General features: G+C 51.9%; 2 protein-coding genes across 10 annotated transcripts in view; one reads left to right on the forward strand and one right to left on the reverse strand.

Annotated features, from left to right (window-relative positions):
* Positions 1–1,606: 1,606 nt before the first annotated feature.
* On the forward strand, positions 1,607–15,316 carry LOC121450268 (CUGBP Elav-like family member 3). 8 transcript variants are annotated; one of them, XM_041655079.1, is made up of 14 exons: positions 1,607–1,678; positions 1,849–2,548; positions 3,620–3,702; positions 8,341–8,389; positions 8,797–8,925; positions 9,040–9,119; positions 9,986–10,129; positions 10,238–10,379; positions 10,587–10,736; positions 11,274–11,339; positions 11,646–11,792; positions 12,043–12,186; positions 12,849–12,985; positions 14,515–15,314. In XM_041655079.1, exons 2-13 carry the CDS (start codon positions 2,404–2,406, stop codon positions 12,974–12,976), a joined length of 1,407 nt encoding a protein of 468 aa, XP_041511013.1. In that variant the 5' UTR covers positions 1,607–1,678; positions 1,849–2,403; the 3' UTR covers positions 12,977–12,985; positions 14,515–15,314. The 8 variants fall into 8 exon arrangements, with proteins under 8 accessions (XP_041511013.1, XP_041511020.1, XP_041511017.1 ...); XM_041655086.1 differs by having other exon boundaries at positions 1,630–1,678; positions 2,443–2,548; XM_041655080.1 differs by lacking the exon at positions 1,607–1,678 and having other exon boundaries at positions 1,699–2,548; positions 11,649–11,792; positions 14,515–15,315.
* A 5,730-nt stretch (positions 15,317–21,046) lies between these two features.
* Positions 21,047–25,495, reverse strand: part of LOC121450518 (sorting nexin-27) — a 104,283-nt gene continuing 99,834 nt past the window's right edge. The window contains exon 12 of one of the 2 annotated variants that reach the window (XM_041655478.1): positions 21,047–24,637. In XM_041655478.1, coding sequence (XP_041511412.1) covers positions 24,590–24,637 — 48 coding nt within the window. In that variant the 3' untranslated portion in view covers positions 21,047–24,589. Of the gene's footprint in view, positions 25,394–25,495 lie in introns of both variants that reach the window. The other variant, XM_041655479.1, reaches the window with a different exon arrangement.

Raw genomic sequence — 25,495 nt, forward strand, 5'->3', positions numbered from 1 at the left:
CCAGGTTAAAGGAGGTGGACATGGTCACCAAGGAATGGGGGAGCAGGAGGAAGGTCACCAGGGACTCTCATGCAGTGCTTCAGGGGCACAGAGGGAAAGACAGCCAGCCAGGTTCACATCACCGCATTCCCACATGGAATTCTAGGTGTGGGACCCAGCCTACCCAGGCTGGAGTCTCAGCTGGATGTGTTTCCAGCTGTGTGACTTTGGGCAAGTTATTCAACCACTCTGTGCCTTGGTTTCTTCATCCATATCATATAGGGCGGTGTGTTTAACAAGTTAGGAACCTCACACGTTTGGAACAATGCCTAAGACATGGTTCTGCTATTTCAGATTCAGAAGAAGAATCTTCTTGTTGTGATAACTCAGGAACGGAAGCCTCCGGGGTGCATCTGGGAGTCTCAGAGACACCCACAGCACTCTAGAGACATCAGCTCCACCCTGGGTAGAGGAATAGAGTAAGAAGAGCAGGAAGCAGGGAGGTCTACAGAAGCTGCCAGTGAAGTGGGGATGGTGAGCCTGGACCGCTACCACTGAGAGCTGATGTCCCCAGACCCACCCTGTACTGAGCAGGCACCATGCTTGAACAGAGAGGGCCAACCTTCCTCTGGGTCATGGAACACATGATCAGGTTTTGAAGTATAATTGGTTTCCTTTGGGGGCGGAGGGGAATAATGGTCCCTAAATACGTTTTTTGGCTCCTCTCATCTGCCGCCAAGCAAAGGAAGGAGTAACTGGGTATTGGCCCCCAAGGGAGCCTGGCAGCTGTGCGTGTTCCCATAGAAGGAATCAGGACTCTCCACATCACAGGTTCTTTGCATGAAGTGTTTGTTAAGCACCTACTATGTATGAGCAAGACACCACACCAGACTCTGAGCAGTGGGATGCCGAATTAAAGGGAATCTTGGTCTTCAAGAGACTTCTTCCAAGTGAGGGCTGCCAGCAGCTGGGCTCCCTGCCCATACACTTATACACACAAACCCCCCAGAGAGAAGGGGCTGTCTCCAAATGCCAGACTGCTATAGTTCCCCTTGCTTTCTTTTCGGGGAAAATTATGCAGCCCTCTTTCTGCACTCACTTCCACTAGCTCTCTTTCCCCACACCCTTTGCATTTTCCTCTCTGCCTCACTTTTGCTCTTTCCCCCCTAACCCTGTGACTGCTTCTTCATCTACACCTCCCTTTCTGCCCCTCAACCTGCTGCCTGTTCTCCTCCGTTTCTCTTCCTTGATTCCTCATTCTCAGGCTCCCCAAACACCAGACTCCCCTCTGCTCCCCACCCCCAGCTTCCATCCCCTGGGTCTTCTCTTCCTCTTCCAGCACCGGGGACAGCTCCAGCCCCCGGAACAATGGACCCCACCTTAGGGCTCCTCTATAAATTCTCCATCGTAGTGTATTGCCCAATTCCTGATTGGGGAGTAAAATGGGGGAAGGGTTGTTAACAAGACCAGCTGCTCTTCTAGGGTGGAAAGGGAGTCAGGGAGGATAGAGATAGAAAGAGGGAGTGGCTCTTGCCTGGGTTGTGCGTCTCTCTCCAGAGTAGAGAATTTGTATTCTACCCCTGAGACTGACATCACTGATGTCAGGGGAAAGGAGGTGGGAGTGGGGAGGAGAGTGGGGAGGGGGGGGGAGGTTTTTGTTGAGGAGAGCACGGCCGGAGAGCAGAGCTCCGGGACCCAGGTGACTGGGAAAGAAGGCAGCCCTAGTGTCGGAAGTAGCCGGCAGCGGTCCAGGCTGGGGGACCATCCAGGGTGGGGGTGGGAGGGGGGTCGAGGGAGAACCTGAAGGGGGCAGGGCAGAAGGGACCCCCGGAACCCTGCCGCCATCAGAGATCAAGTATTTGGCATCAGGGATCTTCGGACCCAGCAGAAGGATCAGCCACAAGGGAGGTGTCCTCCCTAGGAAGCCAACGAGAGAGTCACCTCCCCCACATCAGGAGCAGGGACCCCTCATGACGCCGCTGGCAACCATATCAGGCCCCTAGCCTCTCAGCCTCCTTCCGATCGCCCTCCTCTTACTCTTTCCTCCTCTCTTGTGGCATTTGTGCCTTTACTCCTGCCCTCTGCGCTCCAGCGCTCCTGTTCCGACCCAAACGCCCCAGGGCTTAGCTGCCCTGACCCCCCATCCTGGGATATTTGCCAGATCTGGGAGGGAGATCATTTGTTTGGGCTATGCCCCCTGGTGGCCTGACAGTATCTGCCTAGACCCCTGACCCCTAGCCCTCAACTCCCCAGGCCTCCTTTGTGTGAAGAGCCCTCCTCTGATCAGCACTGTGGTTGGGGGCCAAAGGGAAAGCCGGCCCTGCTGGGCCCCTGGGCCCCACCACCTGCCTCCTTGTTGGGCAGCTTCCCTTGTCTTTGGGCCTCTCCCTGCTCCCCCCTGGCCCCTCCTCCTGGGCCGCCCCAATGAAGGAGCCGGATGCCATCAAGCTGTTTGTGGGGCAGATCCCGAGGCATCTGGAGGAAAAGGACCTGAAGCCCATCTTCGAGCAGTTTGGTCGGATCTTCGAGCTGACTGTCATCAAGGACAAGTACACCGGGCTGCACAAGGGTGAGGGGTCAGGCCAAGCTGGAGAGGAGGCAGCAAGGATGGAGGAAACCGGAGGGATGGAATGGCTGGGAAGGAATGATTTGGAAGCAGAGTTCAGGGGCTGGGGACTGGATGGAGGAGTTGAATGAGAACTCAGTTGAGTGACAGGGACTTTGGGGTGGAAAACTAAGGAGAACTGTACTTAGAGATGGAGAAGGGTGCTGATGGCATGGGAGAAACTCCAGAAGGACCAGAGGGACAAGTTTGAGGAGAGAGGACCAATATTGACAATGTGAGTAGCCCCAGATGATGTTGGAACGGCCGGCCAGGTGTTCAACCTAGAAAGAGTAGGGTACAGCCAAGCCAGGGCAGCCCAGGACGAAAGTGACGAGCAGAGGAGAGGGACGTGGGGAAGAGAGACTGGACAAGGTTTGTAGGACTTAGGAAGTTACTAGGAAAATGCTCCTCAGGGCTCTCCAAGAGGTGCACTGCTAAACTGGGCTGGCCTGGGATCAGCACTTGGAGAGCTCCAGATATGCTGGGAACCCTGGCCACACCACCTCCCCGCTCTGGGCTCAGAAAAAGCACTTCCGGCTGCTGCTTTTCCTCTTCCTTCTCCATGCACAGCCTGCACCTGCCTCTGGTGGAGTCTAGGAGACCTGAGAAGTAGGGGAAATGGAAGAGGAGAGGGTGATGATGACCAAGATGGAGGGAAGAAGGGGAGAGAGAGGAAAAAGGAGGAGAAAGGGGGAGAGGGAGAGAGAGGGGAGAGAGAGAGAGAGAGAGAGAGAGAGAGAGAGAGAGAGAGAGAGAGCGCCCCACATTGCCCTACCTGCTTGGAAATCACAGCTCTTCCTGTCCCAGTCCCATCTCTCAACACATCAAATGCTCTCCCTCCTGTGTCCCTCACCTCAGGTCTCTGCTCCAGAAAAAGGGTATAATTTTTATCCCTCTGGGATGCCTCCCCAACCCAGCTGGCAGAGATGGCAAGAAGGGGAAACGCCTTCCCCATCCTCAGTCTCCTGGGGAAACCCTAGGAAGGGGAAACTGGGGACTCACCCCAACCCTGCCTCTCCACCTGTGTCTCCTCAGGATGTGCCTTCCTGACATACTGTGCCCGCGATTCAGCCCTGAAGGCCCAGAGTGCCCTGCACGAACAGAAGACTCTCCCAGGGGTGAGTTCTGCGCTCTGCAGGGTCAGGGGGCTGAGAAGAGTCTCAGGAGTGGCAGGGGACCCACAGCCCTCCCAGGACACTGAGCTGTTTTCCACCTCTTGTCCTCAGTGGGACACCCTTCTAGCACCCTTCCCTTCTGTAGATGTGTGGAAAAGAAGGATTCCTGGAGTAGATGGGACCTTTTCTGAGGGGTGCGTGCCGCCCCTCCCCCACTCCTCATTCTGTCCCCAGGCCATGCTAGAGGGAGGACCTAGCTGAATGGGAGGCTTGCACAGTAGACTGGACACCTGTGTCAGAGGGAGCGCGAGATGCCCAGGCACTCTTTTGTGGTACTGGATAAGGCAGGCTGGGTGGCTGTGAGGGGGGGAGGGGTGCTTCCCTGAGAACAGGCAGCTGGGCTTCTGAGACCACGCAGGCTCCCTTCCTGTCTCCCAGGAAGAAATCCAAACAGAGCCTCAGGGCATCAAAGTGGAGCAGGGTCTGAGGCGGACAAATGAGTTTGGGGACAGCAGGCAAGGGGAGAGCTGCTGTGAGCTTGAAAGACCAAGTGCCCTGGGAGGACGGGGAAGCAGAGGTGACTCTGAGGTGGCTTCCCTCTTGCAAAGTTACATTTCTTTGTCTCTTGAGCCAGCCTCCTACCAGCCTGGGCTGGTAACCTCTAGAAGCTTCCCCTCCTCCCCAAGCCCCTTTGCCCGTCTCTCTGCTTCTCTTGGCTCTCAGACTGTACCAGGTAGCCTTTCCTGAAGCCTCATTGCCCACGGCAAACCTTGGCTCAGCACTGTCTGGGGGTTGGAGACATATCTGTCATAGCCTCCACGCCTTCCCCACGTGGGACAGAACATGGTACTGACTGACCATCCTGAAAGAAAACAAAACAGATGGGGTGGGGATATAGAAAATAGAACTACTCCTCCCCTGACTTCAAACTCTCTGGAGGTCACCTCTAGCCCTCCCCACCATTTTATCCCAACCAACAGGAACTGCCACTGCCCAGAGTGGAGGGTCGGTTCATGCTAGGTGCATGCTAGCCAGCAGGCCAAGGGATCCAGAGAGAGAGAGAGAGAGAGAGAGAGAGAGAGAGAGAGCATGTTCATACGCATGTGCAAATGAGCACCTTAAAGGCCAGGTGAGGGGTACATGCGAACTGCTGAGTTCCAACTTTCCCTTCTTTTCCTCTCTGGAGGGCCCCCACAAATCAGTTTTTACCTCCACTGCTGTGAGTTTCCTGTTCCTCATTTCAGAGCTCCTGCAGGAACTGGAGGGTCGCGGAAGGAGACCAAAAAGGCCAGAGAAGGGACTTGGATGAATGACACAGTTTGGGCCAGGCAGGTGCCCCAAAGGCAGAGTACCAGCTAGGGATAGCTCCCCTGTATCTGGTCCCCTCCCATTGTCTCTGAAGCTCAAGCAAAACTCTGTCTTGGATAAGACACCCCCTGCCTTTCCTGAAATCACAGTGGGCTGGGCATGGGAGTGGGTGAAGGCCCCTGCCAAGAATGCTCCTCTCGCTTTGCTCCAGACCTCCCAGGTGACACGAAGTTCCCACGGTGGCCTTTGCCACAGTTGACAGAATCCAGAGGGACTGATAGAGTTTCTAATAGGAAATGAGGGGTTCGGTTCTTCCAGGAGAATCACATGCTAAGGGGTTGAGAAAGCTGGCACGGGGCAGTCAAGGGAACAGACACCTGGAGAAAACTCATCCTGCCATTTGCCCCATCAGGGGTGTGTGTGTGTGTGTGTGTGTGTGTGTGTGTGTGTGTGTGTGTGTACACGGTGTCAGACAATACACAGTTCTGTTAGTAACTTTTTGTTCCTGTCTCCAAGTCCTCCTGCAAAGTCTATTTTAACGAGGACACTTTAACCTGCTTCCTGCTCCCCGTCTTCGTCGCCCAGAATCTAGAAGGCACTGCCATATTGAGATGTTTCAGGCACGTCTGTGGCTGTTGAGTCTTGTTCTCTCTTCTCTCCAGGAAGAGTTCCCAGGGTGGCTCTGTCCCAGGTTTCTGGATCCATTCTGAGCAGGGTGTGGCCTCTTGGAAGTTGCTTGTGGGTTGCCTCTGCCTGGCTGATTCTTTCCTGTCGGTTCTGGATCAAACTCCCACTCTGGAGATGTAGGCATTCCCATCAGCTTGAGGCCGGGAGGGTGGGCTCAGGGCACCAGGAACTGTGGAGCCCAGAGTGGCAGGGCTCCTGGTCTGCACCCTCAAGACAATTAGATTTTGAGGAAGAGCGAGCTCTTTTTGGAGGTGGGAACTTGACTGTTTATGAGAGGGATGGACTGAACAGTGCTTCTGTTAGGAAAAGCAGCTCAGAGCACCTTGGCTGGAGTGTCAATAGCCCCTTTTTCTTTGGGAGGCCCTTGGGAGGGCTTATCACCTGGTGGGTGGTAACTAGGGAAAGGCGCCTGCCTGGTTGCCGAGTAAACACAGCGCAGCTGGACTCAGGGGAGGGGGCAGGTGTGCCCAGGCAAGCTAACAAAACTGAGCTTCCCGAAGGAAGTGCCAGGCCAGGAAGGAGTGGGACTGGGAATGTGCATTGGGAGTGCTCTGTGAGGGTGTTGTGGGGGGGTTGTCCACACTGTGGTCTGCGGGGTAATCTCTGCGAGGATGGACACCAGCCATGGGTATTTACTGACGTGCTATTTTCGTGCTGGAAGCCTGGGCAGGCACGACATCATTCCTCTCCCAGGTTCTCAATCTCTGAGAGAACAGCAACTTCCCTGGAGACTTGTCGGAAAGGGCCTAGTACCAATCGTAAGAATGTCCATGCTGTGGCCCTGACTGGACTGTCTCCACATCTTGAGGGGGGATGTGAAGTAGCTGCTGTGGGGCCTGGGAGAGAATCTCCTGTTTTGGTTACAGTACAGAAGAGGTAACTGACCATAAGTCTCTAGCCCACAGACCTCCCCTATATGTGTTCTCTCTCTCTCTCTCTCTTCTCTCTCTCTCTCTCTCTCTCTCTCTCTCTCTCTCTCTCTCCCCTGAGGAGATTGAGTCTCAGATGGGATAATCCCAGATTGGTAGGAGGTAAAATCTGGGGGGGAGGGCAGATTGGCAGGAGGATTTATGAGATTGTGACCCTCCCACCCCCCACCAGCTGCTCATAGACCCAGAGATTTGGGGGAGGGAGGCTGGGACAGGAATATCATTGAAGATGAGTCTTAGGTTTGATCTGAACACCTGGCTGGCAGAGTCCAGCCAGGAGCTGTATTTTTGTATTTCTCCTTGTTAATTCCAATCACTCAAGGTCTCCAAATGCTAGAGGACCAAAGGTAAGGAGCACCTGGCTACAGAATGCCTGGTCTGTCTTCTTGAGGAAGTTGAAGCCCAGGGGAGAGAAATGACTTAGCCATGGCTCCTAGCGAAAGGCAAGCCTCCTAGGATCTAGGTCTCCTCGTTAAATGATTTTCATTAGCCTACCCTTAGCCTCACTCTTAGCAGACTGTCGGTCTCTGGAGTTAAGACTGTCCCACCACCACATGAGTGAGGGTACCGGGTGTGACCCTAGCAGTCAAAGTCCTCACTAGTGACAGAAATTCAGCGCTGAATCCTGAACGCTTTCGCTTCCCAGCAGCTACCACGCTCGCCACCTTGGTTAAGGAAATCAACCTGTGGGAGTTTCCCAAGTCCACTCACCAAACAAGACACGGGGAATAGAAGTAGGAATTTTTCTACTTGCACTGAACAAAGGGTGGTACTGTGGGTGTCGGGGAGAAGGTAGCGCTCTGGGGTACCAGGGAGCCAGGGAAGATTAAAGGGAGCACAGAGCCTCCGCTCCGTCAGCGCTTTCTCAGCTCTTCTGACCATGGATTGGTTCTGGAGGAGAAAGCAGGAGACCGAGCAGTGTGGCCCCTGCAGGGCTCACTCCACTCACCTCCCTCCCTCCAGGACCAGGAAGCTTTCCTGGGCCCCTCCCCCACCTCCCAACCCCTCCCCAATCCTCCACCCCCAGCATACCCTGTTCCCACCCCCCTCCAGTCCTTCTTTGGGTGTGTGTGGAGAAGCAGAAGTGATGACATCACCACGGTCGCTAGGGCGACGGGGACGGATAAATCAGGCTGAGTGGGCGGTTGCCATGGTGCGCATTCTCCCGTTGCCACGGAGACTGGGCATCTGCTCCCTTTGTGCTGCCCGAGGGCCTTCCCCCTGGGGTCAAGGGGTGTAGGGGAGCAGAAAGAGAGGCAGACACACCTCCAGTGGTTAGAAGGAATTCTAGGCCTCTGTGGGGGTCTCCCTCATCCTTCCTTGGGGGTTCTCCATGGGATAGCCCCTGTCTGCTCCACTTTGCAGATGGGGGCAGCTCTGGTTGACCAGGCCCTTGGCTGAGCTCTGACTTCAGAGCTGGGTCCTATGGACCGGTATTTCTCACCTAAGAGAGCAACACCTATGGGTGGTGGCCCAGGCCTCTGAGGCCAACCTGAGCCCAGAGCTGCGCCCTCTGAGCATCTTCCAACACATCCCCTCTCCTCAGTACCTTTAATCCTTTCAGGTCTGAATCCTAGACAAACCCTGCCCTTTCCTTCCCATCATCTTAGAGGGCTGAGGCAACTTTGTTCCTGTCAGTCTCTGGCCATCTCAGCTGGGGAGGGCTCTTGGATATTCCAAGGAGGTCCTGCCAGCTTCCTTCTTTTCTCTCCGATAGATGAACAGGCCGATCCAGGTCAAGCCGGCCGACAGCGAGAGTCGAGGAGGTAGGTTCTACAACTTTGGATTCAGCCCCTTTCCTCTTACCCCCAGGCCCAGGATTTGAGAGAGATGAAGGGTGGCCCTTCCTAAGGAAGGAAGGCTGATGGTACTGGAGAACTGTCTCAGGCTGGGGTTAGGGATGGGCGAGTGTGTGGTAGTAGGTGAAATCTGACCCCTTCGCAAAGATGACAAAAATGAGGCCAAGGTTCAAGTCCTTCTTTCTTGACCTGAGATGAGAGTACTGCTCATTACTAAATTCTAATTTTCAGCTATCACTCCTTTACACCTAGAGATATTGTCCCCCAAGACGGGGGAAGTCTTGTTAGGAGCAACAGGTACACATAGAAGGTGAAAGGCTAGGAGAGTGGTCAGGGGGTCTGAACATTACTCCCCTCCCATGCCCCGCCCCCAGAAGACCGGAAGCTCTTTGTGGGGATGCTAGGAAAGCAGCAGACAGATGAGGACGTCCGGAAGATGTTTGAACCATTTGGGACCATAGACGAGTGCACTGTGCTTCGGGGGCCAGATGGGACCAGCAAAGGTAGCCCTCCCACGGCTCCCCTTGTCCACGGAACCCCAGAGGACGCCCTCACGTGAGGTACGCCCAGAGGTAGGCATTTACCCTCTTCTTCACCCCAATGTTTGTTCACCCCAGGCTGTGCCTTCGTGAAGTTCCAGACTCATGCCGAGGCCCAGGCAGCCATCAACACCCTTCACAGCAGCCGGACCCTGCCGGTGAGCCCCACTCCCCACCCACCAGGCCCTAGCATAGAGCAAAATTCTATTTAAGATAGGACTTCTGATTTATTATTTTTAAGTTTTTGCAAAAGAATCAATGAATTAAATATTACCTCCTACACCTACTCATCTCCAGTCCAAATTCTCTTACTCTCCTCCAGCCTCCTCTGTTTCTCAGTCTTATCTCCCATCTCTTCTCTACCCTCCCCTGCCCCCCACCTCGCTCCCTGGGGTGTCAGCCTTGCTTAGAGGCCCCACCTGCCCAGCACACACTGATACTGCTGCTTCTGAATGTTAGCCTTGGGTCACTTGAGTGCTAGCCGGAACCTAACTAGGTGCTTCCAAAAGATGTGGGGCTTCCCACAACTCAAAGCTCTCTAGCAGAAGCAGGGTGGGCATCAGACAGGAAGAGGACTCAGCATCTGATAGAACTGAACCCTGGGCCCTTCAGCTCAGAGAGTCTAGGACTCTGTGACAATCCTTGCAAACATCCCAATTGAAATTCGATTTGGCTCAGGCTAGCATGAAAGTGTGGAGAGGCATCACCGAGCTCCACGAGACCTGGGGTGTGGGGCTGGAGTCTCGGCAGGGGATGGCACAGCTGGTAGAGTAACCCCCACCGCTGATCCACTGTGGGCGCTGTCCTCTTCATCCCCACAGACCCGTCCAGTCTGAGCATTTAACTTTACACTCCTCAATTCTATCTAGCCTTTTACAAACCCAGTGCAGGGAGACAGTGGGATTAGGATCCCATTTGGACTGGGCATTGTGACGGCTGTGCTCCCAAAGAGGCCTACGACCAGGTGCTGAGGCCCTAGGGAGCAGGCGTTGACTCTGCCTGTGACACATGGGCCCATGCCCAGGGTGCCTCATCCAGCCTGGTGGTAAAGTTTGCTGACACAGAGAAGGAGCGAGGTCTCCGCCGAATGCAGCAGGTGGCTACCCAACTGGGCATGTTCAGCCCTATTGCCCTCCAGTTTGGAGCCTACAGCGCCTACACCCAGGCCGTAAGCATGCCCCCCCCCCCCTCCATCCCCAAAACACCGAAGCAGGGCTCGGGAGGGAGGACAGCAGTGCTGGGGGCCTGGTCCTACTCTCCTCTCCCCATCCCACAGCTGATGCAGCAGCAGGCAGCGCTGGTAGCAGCTCACAGTGCCTACCTCAGCCCTATGGCCACCATGGCTGCCGTACAGATGCAGCACATGGCTGCCATCAATGGCAATGGCCTCATCGCCACCCCTATCACTCCATCCTCAGGTAAGGCCTATGCTGAGCAGCTAAGGCTAGGGAGAAACACAGCCAGGCACATAGCATGGTGGCTGTGAGCGGGGGGAAGCCACCAGGTCCAAGAGGTGCTGGGGTCAGAGAAGGGCCGCTTGCTCCACCCTGCCCCCAGTGTGCCAGCTCGTTCTCTGCATCTGTGTGCCTGTCTCTGCTCTGTCGCTATCATTTTCTCCTTCCTAGGAACCAGCACCCCTCCTGCCATTGCTGCCACGCCTGTCTCTGCCATCCCTGCTGCCTTGGGCGTCAACGGCTACAGCCCGGTGCCCACCCAGCCCGCAGGGCAGCCTGCCCCTGATGCTCTGTATCCCAACGGGGTTCACCCTTACCCAGGTGCGGCTCTTTGCCTGCCCACCTTGCTCCATCAGCCATCCTGGCCACCATTCCCATGCTGGCAGCCATGACACACCTTCCCTCTCCAACCTCAGGGCTTAAGGTGCTTTTCTTGCTCTCTTCCTGGGCAGGAGTGCCCCTTGGGTTCTTAGTGTTTTTGAGACAGGGTCTCTCTGTGCGGCCCAGGCTTTCCTAGAATTCATTATGTAGGCTAGGTTAGCTTGGAACTCACAAAGATCCGCCTGCCTCTGCCTTCCAAGTACTGGGATTAATATCATGTGCTACTCTACCTGGCATTCTTTGCGTTCTTGGCTAGGGCAGTTGAGACTGAGAGGTAGAGCGATTTGGCCGTAGTCAGTCATAGACCTGTCTGCGGACACTGGGCTCTTTCCCTTTTCCTACTGCCATAAGCATCTCCCCTTCTCATCTCACCCCTCACCCCTACCCTTCGAGGCTCTGTTGGCTGAGAGGAACGCTGGTGGGGTTCCCATCATGTCCCATCCCAGACCCACTCATGGCTTGTGGTGCTCCCTTCAGCTCAGAGCCCTGCTGCCCCCGTGGACCCTCTCCAGCAGGCCTATGCGGGAATGCAGCACTACACAGGTGAGGATGCAGGCCTGGGCCTGCGCATGAGCAGGGGGGTGGGACAGCGTGAGGAAAGCAGACCTAGAAACTATACACCTAAGCCTCCTTCGATGCTCTCTGCCAACCACGCCCTCAGGCTTTCCTGACAAGCTATGCCTGTGAGAGTGGATGCTTGAGGAAGCACCCCGGGACTTGATTCAAGGAAGCCCCTTCCCTGACACACTCAGTCCTGTGGAGTCCACTGGACTGGGCTGGAGAGGGAGACAAGGCTGGCTGTGAGAGGTCGGGGAACCCCATTTGCTTTTCCTGTTTTCACTACCCTAGCAGCCTATCCTGCAGCCTACAGCCTGGTTGCACCTGCGTTCCCGCAGCCTCCAGCCCTGGTCGCCCAGCAGCCCCCACCACCACCTCAGCAACAGCAGCAGCAGCAGCAGCAGCAACAACAACAACAGCAACAGCAACAACGGGAAGGTGCCAGCCAGGGGCAGGGTCCTGATAACTGTGAACCACCCATGTTGTGGGCTTGGGTACTCCCGATGGTTCTGCGCCAAACTCAGCTCTGGCCTTATGTGTGAGGATGGAAGGAATGGGGACCCCGGTCCCACACTGCCGGGGGCCTGGATCGGCAGCTATTCTCTGCAGCAGCCCGCCCCCACCTCTGATGGTCCAGTCTGCATTTCCCAGTCTCTGAGCTATCCCTTCTATCTCTGCTGCCACCCAGGCCCTGATGGCTGCAACATCTTCATCTACCACCTGCCCCAGGAGTTCACGGACTCAGAGATCCTCCAGATGTTTGTCCCTTTTGGTCACGTCATCTCAGCCAAAGTCTTTGTTGACCGGGCCACCAACCAGAGCAAATGTTTTGGTAAGAACATGATGATCCAAAAGACCCCATGGACATTTTTGTTTGAACTCTAACTTAGAACAAAGTTTGCCACATTCGGAGGCATTTAGGGTCTCAATGAGCTCAGCATTTGAAAGCCCGATTATACAAGACCACAAAAGAACCATCTCTGACACACCCACCAGCCCATACAGTTGCCACCCAAGCCCGGCTCTTGTAAAAACATCATAGCTTCATCTTCCTCCTTAAGAACCAACCTTGGGGCTAGAGAAGTAGCTCAGAACACTGAGCACATGTAGTGGCATGAGATCCTATGTCCACATCATACACACACGTGCAATGGCACAAGATCCTATGTCCACATCACACACATGTAGTAGCATGAGATCCTATGTTCACATCACACACATGTACGCACACATGCACACACACGTGTAGTAGCATGAGATCCTATGTTCACACACACAAACACATCCTAGATTGTGAATGGCTGGACTGGATTTACTCATTAAACCTATCATAAACCACTTCTCTCTGACTGCCTCCTGTATGTCAGGCAGGTCTCTAGGTTTTAGAGTTACTCGGAGGGAGCAGGGTGGTGCTGGGAAACAAACAAGTAGCCCTGGCGCTACGGCTGGACAGCGCTGTGGAGCCAGGCCGGCCTTATGCCCTTCTCACCCCAGGCTTTGTGAGTTTCGACAATCCGGCCAGTGCCCAGGCTGCCATCCAGGCTATGAATGGCTTCCAGATTGGCATGAAGCGCCTCAAAGTCCAGCTAAAGCGGCCTAAGGATGCAAACAGGCCCTACTAAGGGCTTCAGGTGGGTGCTGCTTTGTCCTGTGACCTCATCTCCAGACCCCTTAAGTGACCCCCCCCACACACCCTTCTTCCATTTACCGACCCACCATGATGCTGAGCAAAAGAAAGTGGGATCTGGGCCACTCCCTCAGCTACTAAGTCATTTGTGTCTCCTGCAAGCACGCATGCGCGCGCGTGCACGCGCGCACACACACACACACACCCATGCGTGAGCACGTGTGCACACAAACACACCACCCCAGGGAGAGCCAAGTCTACACCTGTGTCTGCTCCCAGAGTTTTCCACAGAATCTGGTCTTGTTTGTCTGGTCAGTGTCTGTGTGTCTGTGTCTTTCTCTTTTCTGGTTTTCCTTTGGGTTGGATGTAATTAGTGAAGTAGGTTTGGGGGGGCCAGGAGGCTGCTTTAGAGAACTGGAGGGTCACAGAGCCTCTTGGCTCGGAAGCCTTGTCTCCCAAGAAGTGGGGACACTCAGGTCCTGTTGCCTGTTGCCCTAACTGCAGGTGATTTTCCCAGGGCAGTGGACGCTGGGGCAGAACACAATACAGATGGGAGTGGGCGTGGCTTGGCTTAGTGAAGAAAGTGGGATAGCACCTACCTGGTACTGAGTAGGGCCCCTCCACCCCAGTGAGGCTGTCATTCAGACTTGGGGCACAGAGCTGTGAACCCTGGCTACTTTTGATTTGTTTAATCTCCTTTGGACCAAACCTTGAAAAAAATCACAACCCAAGAACAATACCCACATTTCTGTTTCTCCCCTTTCCCCCCAATCCTGGCTGCTTAACTCCCCCCACCCTGGGGGCCCCCAGCCCAGGGTCCGTGTCCATTGTCGGCTGAAGCCCCCATCCCGGACCCCTGCTCCGGGCCCCTGTAAGTTGCATGGAACGAGCGTGTTGTCTTTTGGAGCCAATTGTTTGTTATCTGGGGAGGGGCTGTGGAGGGAAGCGCCCCCCGAGCCCAGGCTCAGGGCCGGGGGCAGCTCGCGGGATGTGCTTGGTCAACAGTGGTTGGTGACTGTGGTTTGTGGTCTGTGCATTTTTCTCTTGCTTCCTTTGTTCCTTTCCAAAAAGGAATGAGAACAGTACCTTAGGGCTAGGAGTGGTGTCACTCCATCCCTAAGCCCCTCCTGGGTCACCCCAGTCTCTGCGGATGCTCCCCTCTCCAGGTGTCTGTCTTGTCCGTGCACCCTCTTCTCCTTCCTTCTAGTTATCTCTGCTTGCCTGTTTGTCTCATTCCTTTGCCGCTCTCACCTCTAGCTCTGTCTGGTGTTTCTTCCTAATAGCTTCAGCTTCTGTTTTGTTCCACCCTTTCTTCCCCATTTCTCTCTCCCTGCTCTATGCCCTCATAGCTGGAGGGATGGGGGAGGTGAGCGGATGGTTCTGTTGGGACATGGCCTTTCTGATGGCCTGCCTTTCTCAAGTAGCCCCATCATAGGTGCCATCCCTCCCTGCCACCACCCGCCCCCTTCCCGGAACCCATGACCAGTATCAGCCATCTTCCCTGTGTGTCACCCAGATTTCCTTTCTTCACAGGTCTGGAGATACCAGAGGAAGGGCACTCTCTTCCCATGACTGGCCCCGGCCTTCTCTGCACATCTGCCCTGGGCCTTGATTGGACTCTGGGGCAAAAGCTGCTTCATGGCCCTAAGGGTCCAGGACCTGGCTCACTCCCACCACCTTGCCTCTCTGAAGGGCCATGGTTTTGCTTCCCTGGCTCCAAGAGCCTATTTCCTCCCCAGTGCCCTTTTGGCCTTTGTGAGGAAGCGAGGAATAGGCTTGGAGGCCCAGGGGTATCTGCCTTCTGCTAGGGCTCCGGAGTCGGGCCTCTGCACCCACCATTCGTTCGCACTTCTCTCCCCTTAGTGGGCCTGGAGTAGCTGTGCCCCCCTGAGGGCAGCCAGGCATCCGCTCTCGCAAGCTTTCTCACCCCAGCCTCCTCCCCACTGTAGGGGCTTCTCAGAAGCTGGCTCTCACTTCTCCCTCCACCCTCAGCTAGAGGTAGGATATCTCCAAATCCCAGGCTCCTATCCCTAACACTCATTGCCTCCCCCAAGAGCCCCTCAAAGGAGGATGTGGGGGAGCCCTGAGGGCTGCCTCTCTGCCAGCCAGTCACAGAGACCCTCCTTTCATGAGGAAAAGACCTTCCCTGAATCCCTAAAATGTTTACAGTCTCTGCTGGCCTCCATGTGAGTACCAGGACCACCAGGGCCTCACCCAGCCCAACCAGCCAGGCGCTGCCACCCTCTTTCTGGGAGTTTAGATAATGTTGCCCTTGGACTTTTTTTCTCTCTCTTGATTTCTCCCTTTGCTTTGGGGGTAATTGGGTATTTGGGAGGAAGGGTGTGGGGAGGGGTTAAAGGGGTTTATTACCTGATCATTTTCTTTAGGAAGAAGTTTTAGGGAAAAGAACACGGGTGGGGGTGGGATGGTAGTGGGCGAGCAGGGGAGTCAATTTCTGACACTCTATGCTTTACTTATTTATTTATTCAGTTTTACTTTTGAAAAGTTGGTCTTTTCTGTCTAAATAAAGAAAGAAGTTTAAAAGCACCCAGTATGAGTCTTGGAAGGTTGAGAGTAGGGCGTTCACATTGGGGAGGGGGAGGGAGGGAGGGAAGGAGATTAGGGTTAGAGAGACAGAACTTTGAGGAAGGTCAAGCCTTGCTCATAACTTCACTCATCTTTGGGGGCTTGATTCTAGAATGCTGTTCAGAGTCAAGCACAGCGGAAGGACCTGCAGGAGTGTACTGGTCAGCAGGCCTCTCTGAAGGTTGGGGTCTTGTTTCCGGTGACACTAGGAGCTGGCTAACACTACCATTGCTGTGTGCGTGTGGTCCCGTGCTGACCCTTCGCGTTCATTCCTTATTCTCCAGCAGCCCTATGGGCAGGAGGTAATTAGCAATAGGCAGGGAAGATGCTTGGAAGGGTAGCTCCTTTCCCCAGAGTCACAATGCCAGAAAAGAGGAAGCTGTACACCTGTCCAGCCGCTGTCTTCTCACCTGTTCCTGAGGTGAAGAGCACCAGCAGTGTCAAACAGGGTGCTAGAGCGCTCCATCTGGCAGGTCTCAAAGTCAGTTCCTATGATTCTTTCCCAAGAATGCTTTCACTTGTCACACCAAGGGATCATGTGGTGTGGGCTCCCTTCACTGGGCACAGCCCACTGGTAGGCAGCAGCTCTCCCCAGGTTCTTACAGACTTGCCCTCATCCAGTTATGACCTGGCCTCAGGCCAGAGCTGTTCAGTGGAAGTGTGACTGCAGGCTGGGGATGTAGCTCAGTGGAAAAACACTTGCCAAGGGTGCCCAGGGCCCTCTACACCAACACAGAGATAATGAGAAAGAAAGCAAGGAAGAGAAGGAATCGTGGGGTGGGTGTAAATATCAGGGCAAAAGAGAAACTTACAGCCATGTGTAACTCCTCAGAGCTAACCCCACCTTTCCCTTCCCCTCCCCTCTTAGCAGGGTCCATAGTTTAGAAGAAGGCAGGCACAGCAGCACATGGCTGTAATTCCAGCACGTGGGAAGTTCTGAGGCCAGCCTGGGACAGACACACACAGACACACACACAGCACTATGGAGATACATTTGGGTGTGGCTTCAACGAAAAGCAAGTCTCAGTGTGGTAGAGATGAAGAATAGGGTGCTGTTTTCTATAGTCCTTCCTTTTGTGACAAGCAGTAACTCAAGGGCCGAGGCTTCCATGCACATGGCAGGAGAAGAGCCCATGTTGGTGGCAGCAGGACGTGGCTGGTTTATGCTGCTCGAGCAGATCACCTTTTTTCTTTTTTCATTGACTGTGGCCCATGGGATGGTGCCACCCACCCACCCACCCACACCAGGGTACCCTTTCTCGTTCATCCTCTCAAGACATGCTCTTAGGTCAGTTTTAAATCCAGTCAAACTGGCAATGAAGACCAACCACTTAGAGGAAGGATTCAGGCAGGACGCTCAGCTAATAACGCACCTGAAATCTTAGAGATGTGTGAGTGCATCTTAGGCCGTGTGAGTGCATGCACGTGGTGACAAGAAGTCAGGGTAAGGCCAACAGGAGCTGGCAGCTAGTATTTGGGAGTTTCCCCCACAGCTATCTCAGCTTTACAACAGTTTGTAGGTCAGAACCAAGATGAGAGGTGAGTTTCAGACCAAGAGAAATCTCCCAAGATGACTGTGTCCCCTCCCTCCTGCTCCTGGCCTGCTTGTAGGCGGATGTGGCGGCACCACCTCAGTTACTGTCTAGTGTGGCCTTCTAATAACTTGCTGAGGCAGAGGAGTGTAGGTGGCACATTAACAGATGAGATAGATGTCATTTTAACTGTACAACCAAAAACCCAACACTGAGGAAAACATCCTGTAGGGAAACCAGTGCTGACAAGGGCCCAGCAGGGAAAGCCCTGATGAGTTCATATTCTCTTCCCTTTCTATGCACACACACGTGAGCTGGCCCTACCCGACGTTGCTCCTTGCTGATTTAAAAGTCATGGTCTTTTTGAGTAAGCATTTTACTTCTTGGGTCTCAAGTATTTGTGACCCAAGAGTTCCCTTGAAGGCCAAGCTTCCCTTCAAGGAGAATCTGAAGAGATCTAACCCAATGTCTTGGTTCTAGAAAAGCTTTGCTTTCTCACCTTTCAGCCTCTATTTTTAAAATTTATGTATTTAGGTTTCTCAAGACAGGGTTTCTCTGTGTAGCCGTGGCTGTCCTGGAGCCCTCTGAAGATCAGGCTGCCTTCTAGTGCTGGGATTAATGGCATGCACCCCGCCCCCACCGGGCTCAGCCTCTATTTTAAGCATTTACTATTCAATGTGCACACACATGCATGCAGACAAGCATGCACCAAGGCACGTGGTGGGTAGAGGACAATTTCTGGGAAAAGCCGATTCTCTCTTTTCACCATGTGGGTCCTGAATGACCACAGAGTCATCTTGGTGGCCCACATGTAACTGAGAATGGTCTCCAGATCATTGCATAGTCAAAGAATGAACTTCAACTCCTGCTCCTCATCTCCACCTCCCAGTTCTAGGGTCACACATGTGTACGACCACATGGCTCATTGTCCATTTCTCCAATTTCCATCCAAAGGACTGCATCCCCTCTCCTGCTCAATAAAGAGTTCCTGCCACACACCCCTTGCTTTTCTCCTGCACTCATTTTGGCCTACCTTTCCCCCTAGTTTTCCTGTTAGTGAACATGACCACACTTACCCACTCATGTCCAAGTCTGGATTACAACCTTTCCATTTCTTTCCCCCCATTTCTGGGAGGGGTGGTTGAGACAGGGTGGCCTCAGTCTTCCCTCTTTAGCCTCTCAAGTCCTGAGACTACTGACAGAGGCCATTGCACTCAGCTTCTCCCACGTCTTCTAGTCAGCCCAACAACGACAGTGGCCCCACTACTATCATTATTGTCCATACCCACTGCCCCACTACAGAAGTCTGCAGGGTGCTCCTCTGCCTCTATTCCCCACCTACTCTCCAAGCAGCGTCAACTCCAGTTCACTAAGGTTTGCCGAGTGACTTTCATATGCTTTCTTCACTGCTACAGTCCTACTGCCCTAAACAGGTGCCCTGAACACCAGAAGCTATTTAGTAATCAGGAAGAAACGACTGCCGGGGCTGGACAGACGGCTTGATAGCTCAAAGTGCTTAGTGTTCTTGCAAAGGACTCAATTCTGGGTCCCAGCACCCACAGAGTGACTCCCAACTGTCTGTAACTCCAGTGCCAGCTAATCCCAACTCACACGATACACATAAAATACCTCTAAATGACTATTAGACATCTACACTGGATTTCCCACCTGTGCCCAAACTGAATAGTCTGATACTAAAATACATTCCCTTCACAGTCCAGGGCTTCTTGCTGTTGTTTTTAGAGATTACTGACTGACTGATTTTTGGTTTTTCAAGACAGGGTGTTTGTCTGTGTAGCCCTGGCTGGCCTAGAACGTGCTCTGTATACCAGGTAGCCTCGAACTCGGAACAGACCTTTCTTTGTTCCCCTGCATGCTGGATTAGAGGCATGTGCCATCTTGCCTGACTGTAGGGTTTTTATGTGAGGGCTCACATGTGTATCTCTGCACCACATCTTCCCGGTGCCCAAAGAAACCACAGAGAGGACTGGAGAGCCTGGAACTAGAGTTGCAAACGGTTGAGTCTCCATGTCCTGGGCACTGAGCCTGAGTCCTCTGAAGAACAGACAGTGCCCTTAACCAATGAGGCATCTCTCTAGGCCACCTGATTTTGAGATGGGAGCTCATGTAGTCACGATCTTGAACTTGCTATGTAGCCAAAGATGCTCTTGAATTCCTAATTCTCCTTCCTTCCTTTACTTCCCAAGAGCAGGCATTGCAGGTGTCTCTGCCTGGCCTGGCTCAACTCTTGCATCTCTAGTCACACTCCCCTATTATGTAAACTCAATGTTATTACACCACTGAAGATTTCATTGCTACAATTTTTCCTTATATCTATTCCTTCCTTTCAGTTATCATTGTGTCTGCTTCTTAATGGAATAATTAGAATAGTCTCCTAATTTATCCTGTCTTCTGAACAGTGGAAGGAGAATCACCTGCCACAAATTGCCCTCTGACCTCACACATGTGTACTGTGATTTGTGCATGTCAACACACACACACACACACACACACACACACACTCTGTAGAAACGGGCTGGGGGAACCCTTACCTCCAACTGCATTCTTGTACATACCCTCTGTTCCGCTGAAACAGTGTTCTCACTGTGCTCTGGACAAGTCTGGTCTTTCTTACCCAGGGTTTCTTCATCCTCCATTGCTGCAGTGTCTTATGCATAACAGCCCAATACTGTTTGAGACCTGCTTGATGAAATTCTACTCATGTTAAATAATTCAAATTAATTTCCGTTTGCCTTCATCTTTAAGTCCTAATATTTATTATATTTATTGCATATGTGCATGCAATACAACTCATGTGTACACAGAGAATCACTCGTGGAAATCAAGTTTTCTTTTTCCACGTGGGACACAGGGATCGAACTCAGGTTGTCAGGCTTGGCAGCAAGCATCTTTACTGAACCATCTTGGTCCTTCCCTCAATTTTGAGACAGGGTCTTATGTGGCCCAGGCTGGCCGTGAACTTGCTGTGTAGCTGAGTCTGGTCTTACATTCCTAATCCTCCTGTTTCCTGAGTCCTGAGGTTATAGACATGCACCACCATGTCTGGGCTTTTAACTGGAACGCTCATAGCCCTGAAATCTCCTCTTAAGGCTATGACCATACCTGTATCTACTGTAGTTTCTCACACAATGTCCCATACACATGGTATTTCTTAATGGAGCTGGCTTTAACCTCTGTAATTCTAATTCTATAATTCTACCTTTCTATGGATCTCTCCTAATTAAAGAAAAAAAAAGAGTTTTTAATGTCTAGTGGCCAGTGTCAGATTCCAAATACTAGACATTGGTGGCTGGGCGAATGAGACTGTGAATATCGGCTCTTCCCAAATCCAAATGTCAAACTTGGTCCTTGCTCTTAGGGTCAGCTAAGGAAGAAAAGCAAGTGGTAAAGGTTATGAAAATAACGAAAAAACGAAGATTCATAAAACAGATGTCTGACCCATTACAAATGCTGAGCTTCTGAGTAGGAGGTGGCCTGGTACCTCAGAGCAAGGAGAGCAGGATCACCCTTATTCTCAGCCCCCAGACCTGATGCTGCCTAGGCATTCACTAGGGGTGATCTAAAAATGTCTCCTTGTTTACTCAGGAGATCCACACATGCTGGGGGCGAGGTGGGGCCTAATACTATGTCCCAGAGGCTCTGCCAGGTTTTCTTTGTGCTTGGTGAAGGGGTCTGTGAATAGTCACAGATTCTGTGCAGGAGAGCTCAACAAACTGAGAGCTGAGGAAGCAGGTGGGATTTCTGAGGGAGCTACTGGGAAAAGAACTGTCCCTTCCTGCCTCTATTCCCTGCCTCTCCGGGTACCTGGGAAAACCAGTCAGATGGTCCCTCTCATTTTCAGACTAGTCGTTCCAACCAAACTCTCAAGGGCCCCTCCTTAGTTCTTCCCACATAACCCAAAGGATTTGTAGTCTAGGAAACCAAAGAATTGTTTCATCAATAAATCAATTTATTTAAAAGAATATGTTACAATTAATTACACTAAGTGACATTACCAAACAATCTTAGAGTGGTTAGCTCTAGAGCAGGGGCTGGAGAAACACTGGAGCCAGTGTGGTCTCTGCATTTTCTCTTCACATTTCATAGATCACAAATAAAAATACAAGATACTGCAGTGAAAATACAATTAGAGTTTCTCTCAAATAAATTAAAAGGATGCATGGCCTGGGAAAAACTGAAGCCCAGCTCACTGGCTTAAAAGGGGGCCTGATATCAAGTTGGCGCCCATGTTTAGCAGCTGGTCAGGTGCTCCTACCAGAGTCAGCCCCTCTTCAGTCTTGTTCCTCCCTAGAGCCCAGTTTCAGTACACCTCAGTTACTGCTGAAAAAGCTGCTGCTGTCTAGGTAGAGGGAGCCTGGCAGATGCACTCAGGTTGGATTAAGAGGAAACCAAGGTGGGGGGGTTATAGAAGCATTCTCCCTCTCACTAGTTCTGAGTATTCGGCCACGCTCTCCCTCCTCCAAAATGAAGTTAAAGTAACCCACGAAACTGGCGAAGGAGCAGCCATGTGCTGAGGCCATCTCCAGACATATTAATGGACAGGAGACAGGGAGACCCTCCAGTCCGGGAGACTTCAGGTCAACTCATATGCATGCAGGTCCCTTTAAGAAAGCGGCTTTCTAGGAGCTGGCCCATAAGCTGGAAATTCTGAGATGAAAGAGGTGTCCCCTCTTATCAGTGCCCTACTTTGCTGCTCCAAGCATGGGGTTGGAGCTATAAAAGGGGTAACTCAAAGCTACTGGCCCAGGTAACTAAAGGATAAAACTAAATGGGCCAGGCAAGAGGATGCTGGAATATTTATCTCGTTCCTCCCTGAGAGCTCTGTCCAGGCCTCGGAGCTGCCCTAAGCACTAAAGTATATGTAGCTGTGCTGAGCTTAGGCCTCAGCATGGGGAGGGCAGGAAAATGTGCACCAGGATAAAAATACAAAGAGCAGCAAGCTCAAAGCACTACCCAAACAAAGCTTCCTACGGGTCAGGTTTCTCAGGGTCCATAAAAATCTTTTGAATTTTTGTCTCATAGAAACTCAACATGGAGGAGACAATGGGAGAGCAGGAAGATCCTGCTGGTGTGAAGATGGGGAGGCGGATTCCCTTTCTCAGAGACAAACTGCAAAAGAAGACTGGGAGACAGATGCCACCCTGGGCAGAAGCCAGGACTACAAAACATAGTAGGGACTGAAGAAAAAGTGCAGGGGAAATGGGCAGATGGAGTAGAGTTACATCTAACACTGCTTCATGCAAAGGGGCTGGATGCTGTGGGTCTCTGGCCATGGTGGCCTCTGCCTCCATGACTGGAGCCCCACTCTGAGCCCTCTGGGTCTCCCCCTTCCTGTCTCCTTGCTGCAGCTATGAGACTGCCTCAAGTAGGCTGCTCCTACACAGATTCTGTTAACAGGCCAACACCTTTGGGGCTCATACTTAGAGACCTCCAAAAAGCCCTGTCTCTTCTCTAGAAGGCTGTTAAGTAGACTCCTTCATGCCTCTCTCACTGAGGGAACAGGAGCACACTGTTGCTATTTTTACAGTTTGAACAAAGATGACCTCCAAAGTACCTTGGAGTAGAAATCAATGCATCTACTTTTAAGGTACTCAGACTCAGGATTAAAGCCAGAAGGAAGAGTTGATCCTGGATCAAAGCCTTCAAATCAAGTACCACCCTCTCCAACTTTAAACACTCACCACTCTTATATTTTATACTCCGTGGTTCCAGATTTGTAGAGGGAAGGAATAGGCTGTCCTAAAAGGTTCACACCTTCCTGAGACAAGTGGCTGCCAGAATAATAGAGACAGAAAAGTGGTCTCCTAGTAATCTGCCAAAACCAGTACAAAAGCAGTATGAAGTTTTAAACCAAACCCAACACTGCCAACACCACCCAATTCCGGCAGCTGTATAAAGCCCAGATGCCAGCCGATGGAGGCTTCTATTTGCAAGGTACAGGGGGGAAGCAGGAACTCAAGGTCTGAGAATATTACCCTAGTGCCAGCCCTGGCCTATGCCCCTAATGTAGTTCTTAGGCCCTAGAAGTCCAAATGCAAGGGCAGACAAGGACCTCTTCTACTTCTGAGACAGGGTCTCATGGAATCAAGGATAACCCTGAACTCAGGATGGGCTTGAACTTCTGACTAAGTGCTGAGATTATAGGTGTGCACCACCACACCCAGATTTATGCTGTGCTGGGATGGAACCTAGGGCTTTGTGCACACCAGGCACACTCTGTACACACTCTGCCCACTGAGGCCCAATCCAGCCCCAGATGAAGAACTCTGAGAGACTTCTCTCCAGTCCCCTTTGAAGTAAAGAGTGGAGACCCACTGAAATCAAGCATATTCCACTTCTTCCTGGCCCTGAGCTGGCATGAACAGGGCTATGATTTGGTTGACAGAGACCCAGACTCTAAGTTTCCCCAAGTCACTCCCTCCCCACAAAACTGTTTAAGGAAGTCATGGAGGGTGTAAAATAAAGGTAGTTACTCGACAGGAACGGAGGAGGTAAACCCTTATAAACATGAGGCACTGCTTCCTTCCTTCCCTCCGTATGTTCCTAATACTGTCCCTGTCGCAGAAGAGAAGTTTCCTATGGTGACAGCTCCCTGACACTACCCTCACCTCTGTTTTGGGCCAGTTGAAAGGAAGCATATAAAAGGCCCGAAAGAAACAGGAAGGAGATGCAGAATGGACTAGTCAGTCACAATGACTTGGAATGGAGACCATAGGTCTTTAGACTCCCTGTAGACCTGCAGTCTAGTTGCTCTTGAGAAACAGCCTTTCTCCTCCTCAGCACCCTCTTGAAGATAAAGACATACATTCCTTGCTCCTCGGACTCTATGGCAAACCAATAGCCAGAAACTGTACTCAACACAAAAAAAGGGGGGACCAAGCAGGTTGTAAACTTTCCGAGTCCTGCATGAGGAGAGGTATTTTCCCTGTGATTTTTTTTTTTTCCTTTTTAAAGTTTGTTTCAAAATAAAGAGAGCAAGAGAGAGGTCATGAATTCAGTGAAAGGTGTGTAAAAACACAAGCTAAAAAAGGTACTGCCAGCAATAGGAAATTTAAAAAGAAATATATATGTATATACGTGCAGCTAATTTGTGTATATATAATTTTTTACATACATACATATATATGCTTGAACAGTGCAAACGGATGGAGTTCATAGTTCCAGTTTTAAAAATATAGTACAGGAGAGTTTGTTGGTACGAGGCCTGGGGAAACGACAAGGGTGCCTTTGGTGAGTTGGTGGGCTTACTTCTGTCTCATCTCAGTGGACTTCTGGCACTATCAACCTGCTGTTCTCTACCAGCTCAGTTCCAGAGACGTGAAGTTCACAGGGAGTTATTAATATTTAGCTTAGGATTTTGGGATATAACGACCTTTTTTTCTTCTTTTGTGTTAATGGTTACTGTCTGACATGGGAGACAAGAGGGCCAAGAGAATGAGGGCAAGGAGAAGGGATGGAATGAGGAAAGGCTAGGTGGCCACATCCCTCTGCTGTGACCTCGCCATCTGGAAAATATTCTGAAAGGAAAAAAAAAAGAAGAGTTATTGAGGAGCAGCGTGGACTCCGATCTGGAGACAATCCTCAGACAGAGCTGGAGCAGCAAGCCTAGTGGACAGCTTGACCAGCTTTCCATCCAGAACCACAGCCTCCTTGAGCACAGAGAACTCTCTCTCACTACCACCACCTGGCTCAGTCTTCCTGTTTTACAGGAGACAATTCAGATCTAAGGAAGTTGCTTTGCCCAAAATCACAGACCAAAGAAGCAGGAGAAATCCCAGGTGACTTTCAGAGCCCAGTGTTCTTTCTACTATAGCAAGAACATCAACTTCCACATGACTGACTGGACCTTTTGATTTCCTGATTTTCTCTGAGGATTTAAGTAGCTAAGTATTTAGAGTCTAAATTCTGCTCCAGCATGGATGCTATAAACAACAGTGCAACAAATTTCCCCCACATGTATGTTCTTGGTTAGTGAAGAAAGACCCTACTGTGACTTATCCAGGCAGACGGCTAAAACTCAGGGCAGGTGCTCTCCTGGGTCAGGAACAGCATGGAGGGTTATTTGATTAAAACAACAACAACAATAAAAATCAAACAAACAGGCAGAAGAGGGTCCATGAAGCCATGAGAGGTGGAAGAGCCTGCAGCCAGTGTCCACCCCTACACAAGGGGAGAAGCAGGGCTTTGTGCATAGCCCATTCACCATCCAGAGGCCAACCTTGCTGGGAGAATGTCCTGGCTCACATAGGACAATCAGTCTCTAACTAATATTCCTAGAAAGACAGAAATGGAGGTGAGGGTCCCAGTATTTGGTCATGGACCTATAAATTTTAAATAAGAAGATGAGGAAATTAATTCAAGAATTCTTTACAATT

This window comes from Microtus oregoni, unplaced genomic scaffold (genome assembly GCF_018167655.1).
Source record: "Microtus oregoni isolate MIOR12 unplaced genomic scaffold, Mior012 000007F_ref0000211, whole genome shotgun sequence".
NCBI lineage: Eukaryota > Metazoa > Chordata > Mammalia > Rodentia > Cricetidae > Microtus > Microtus oregoni.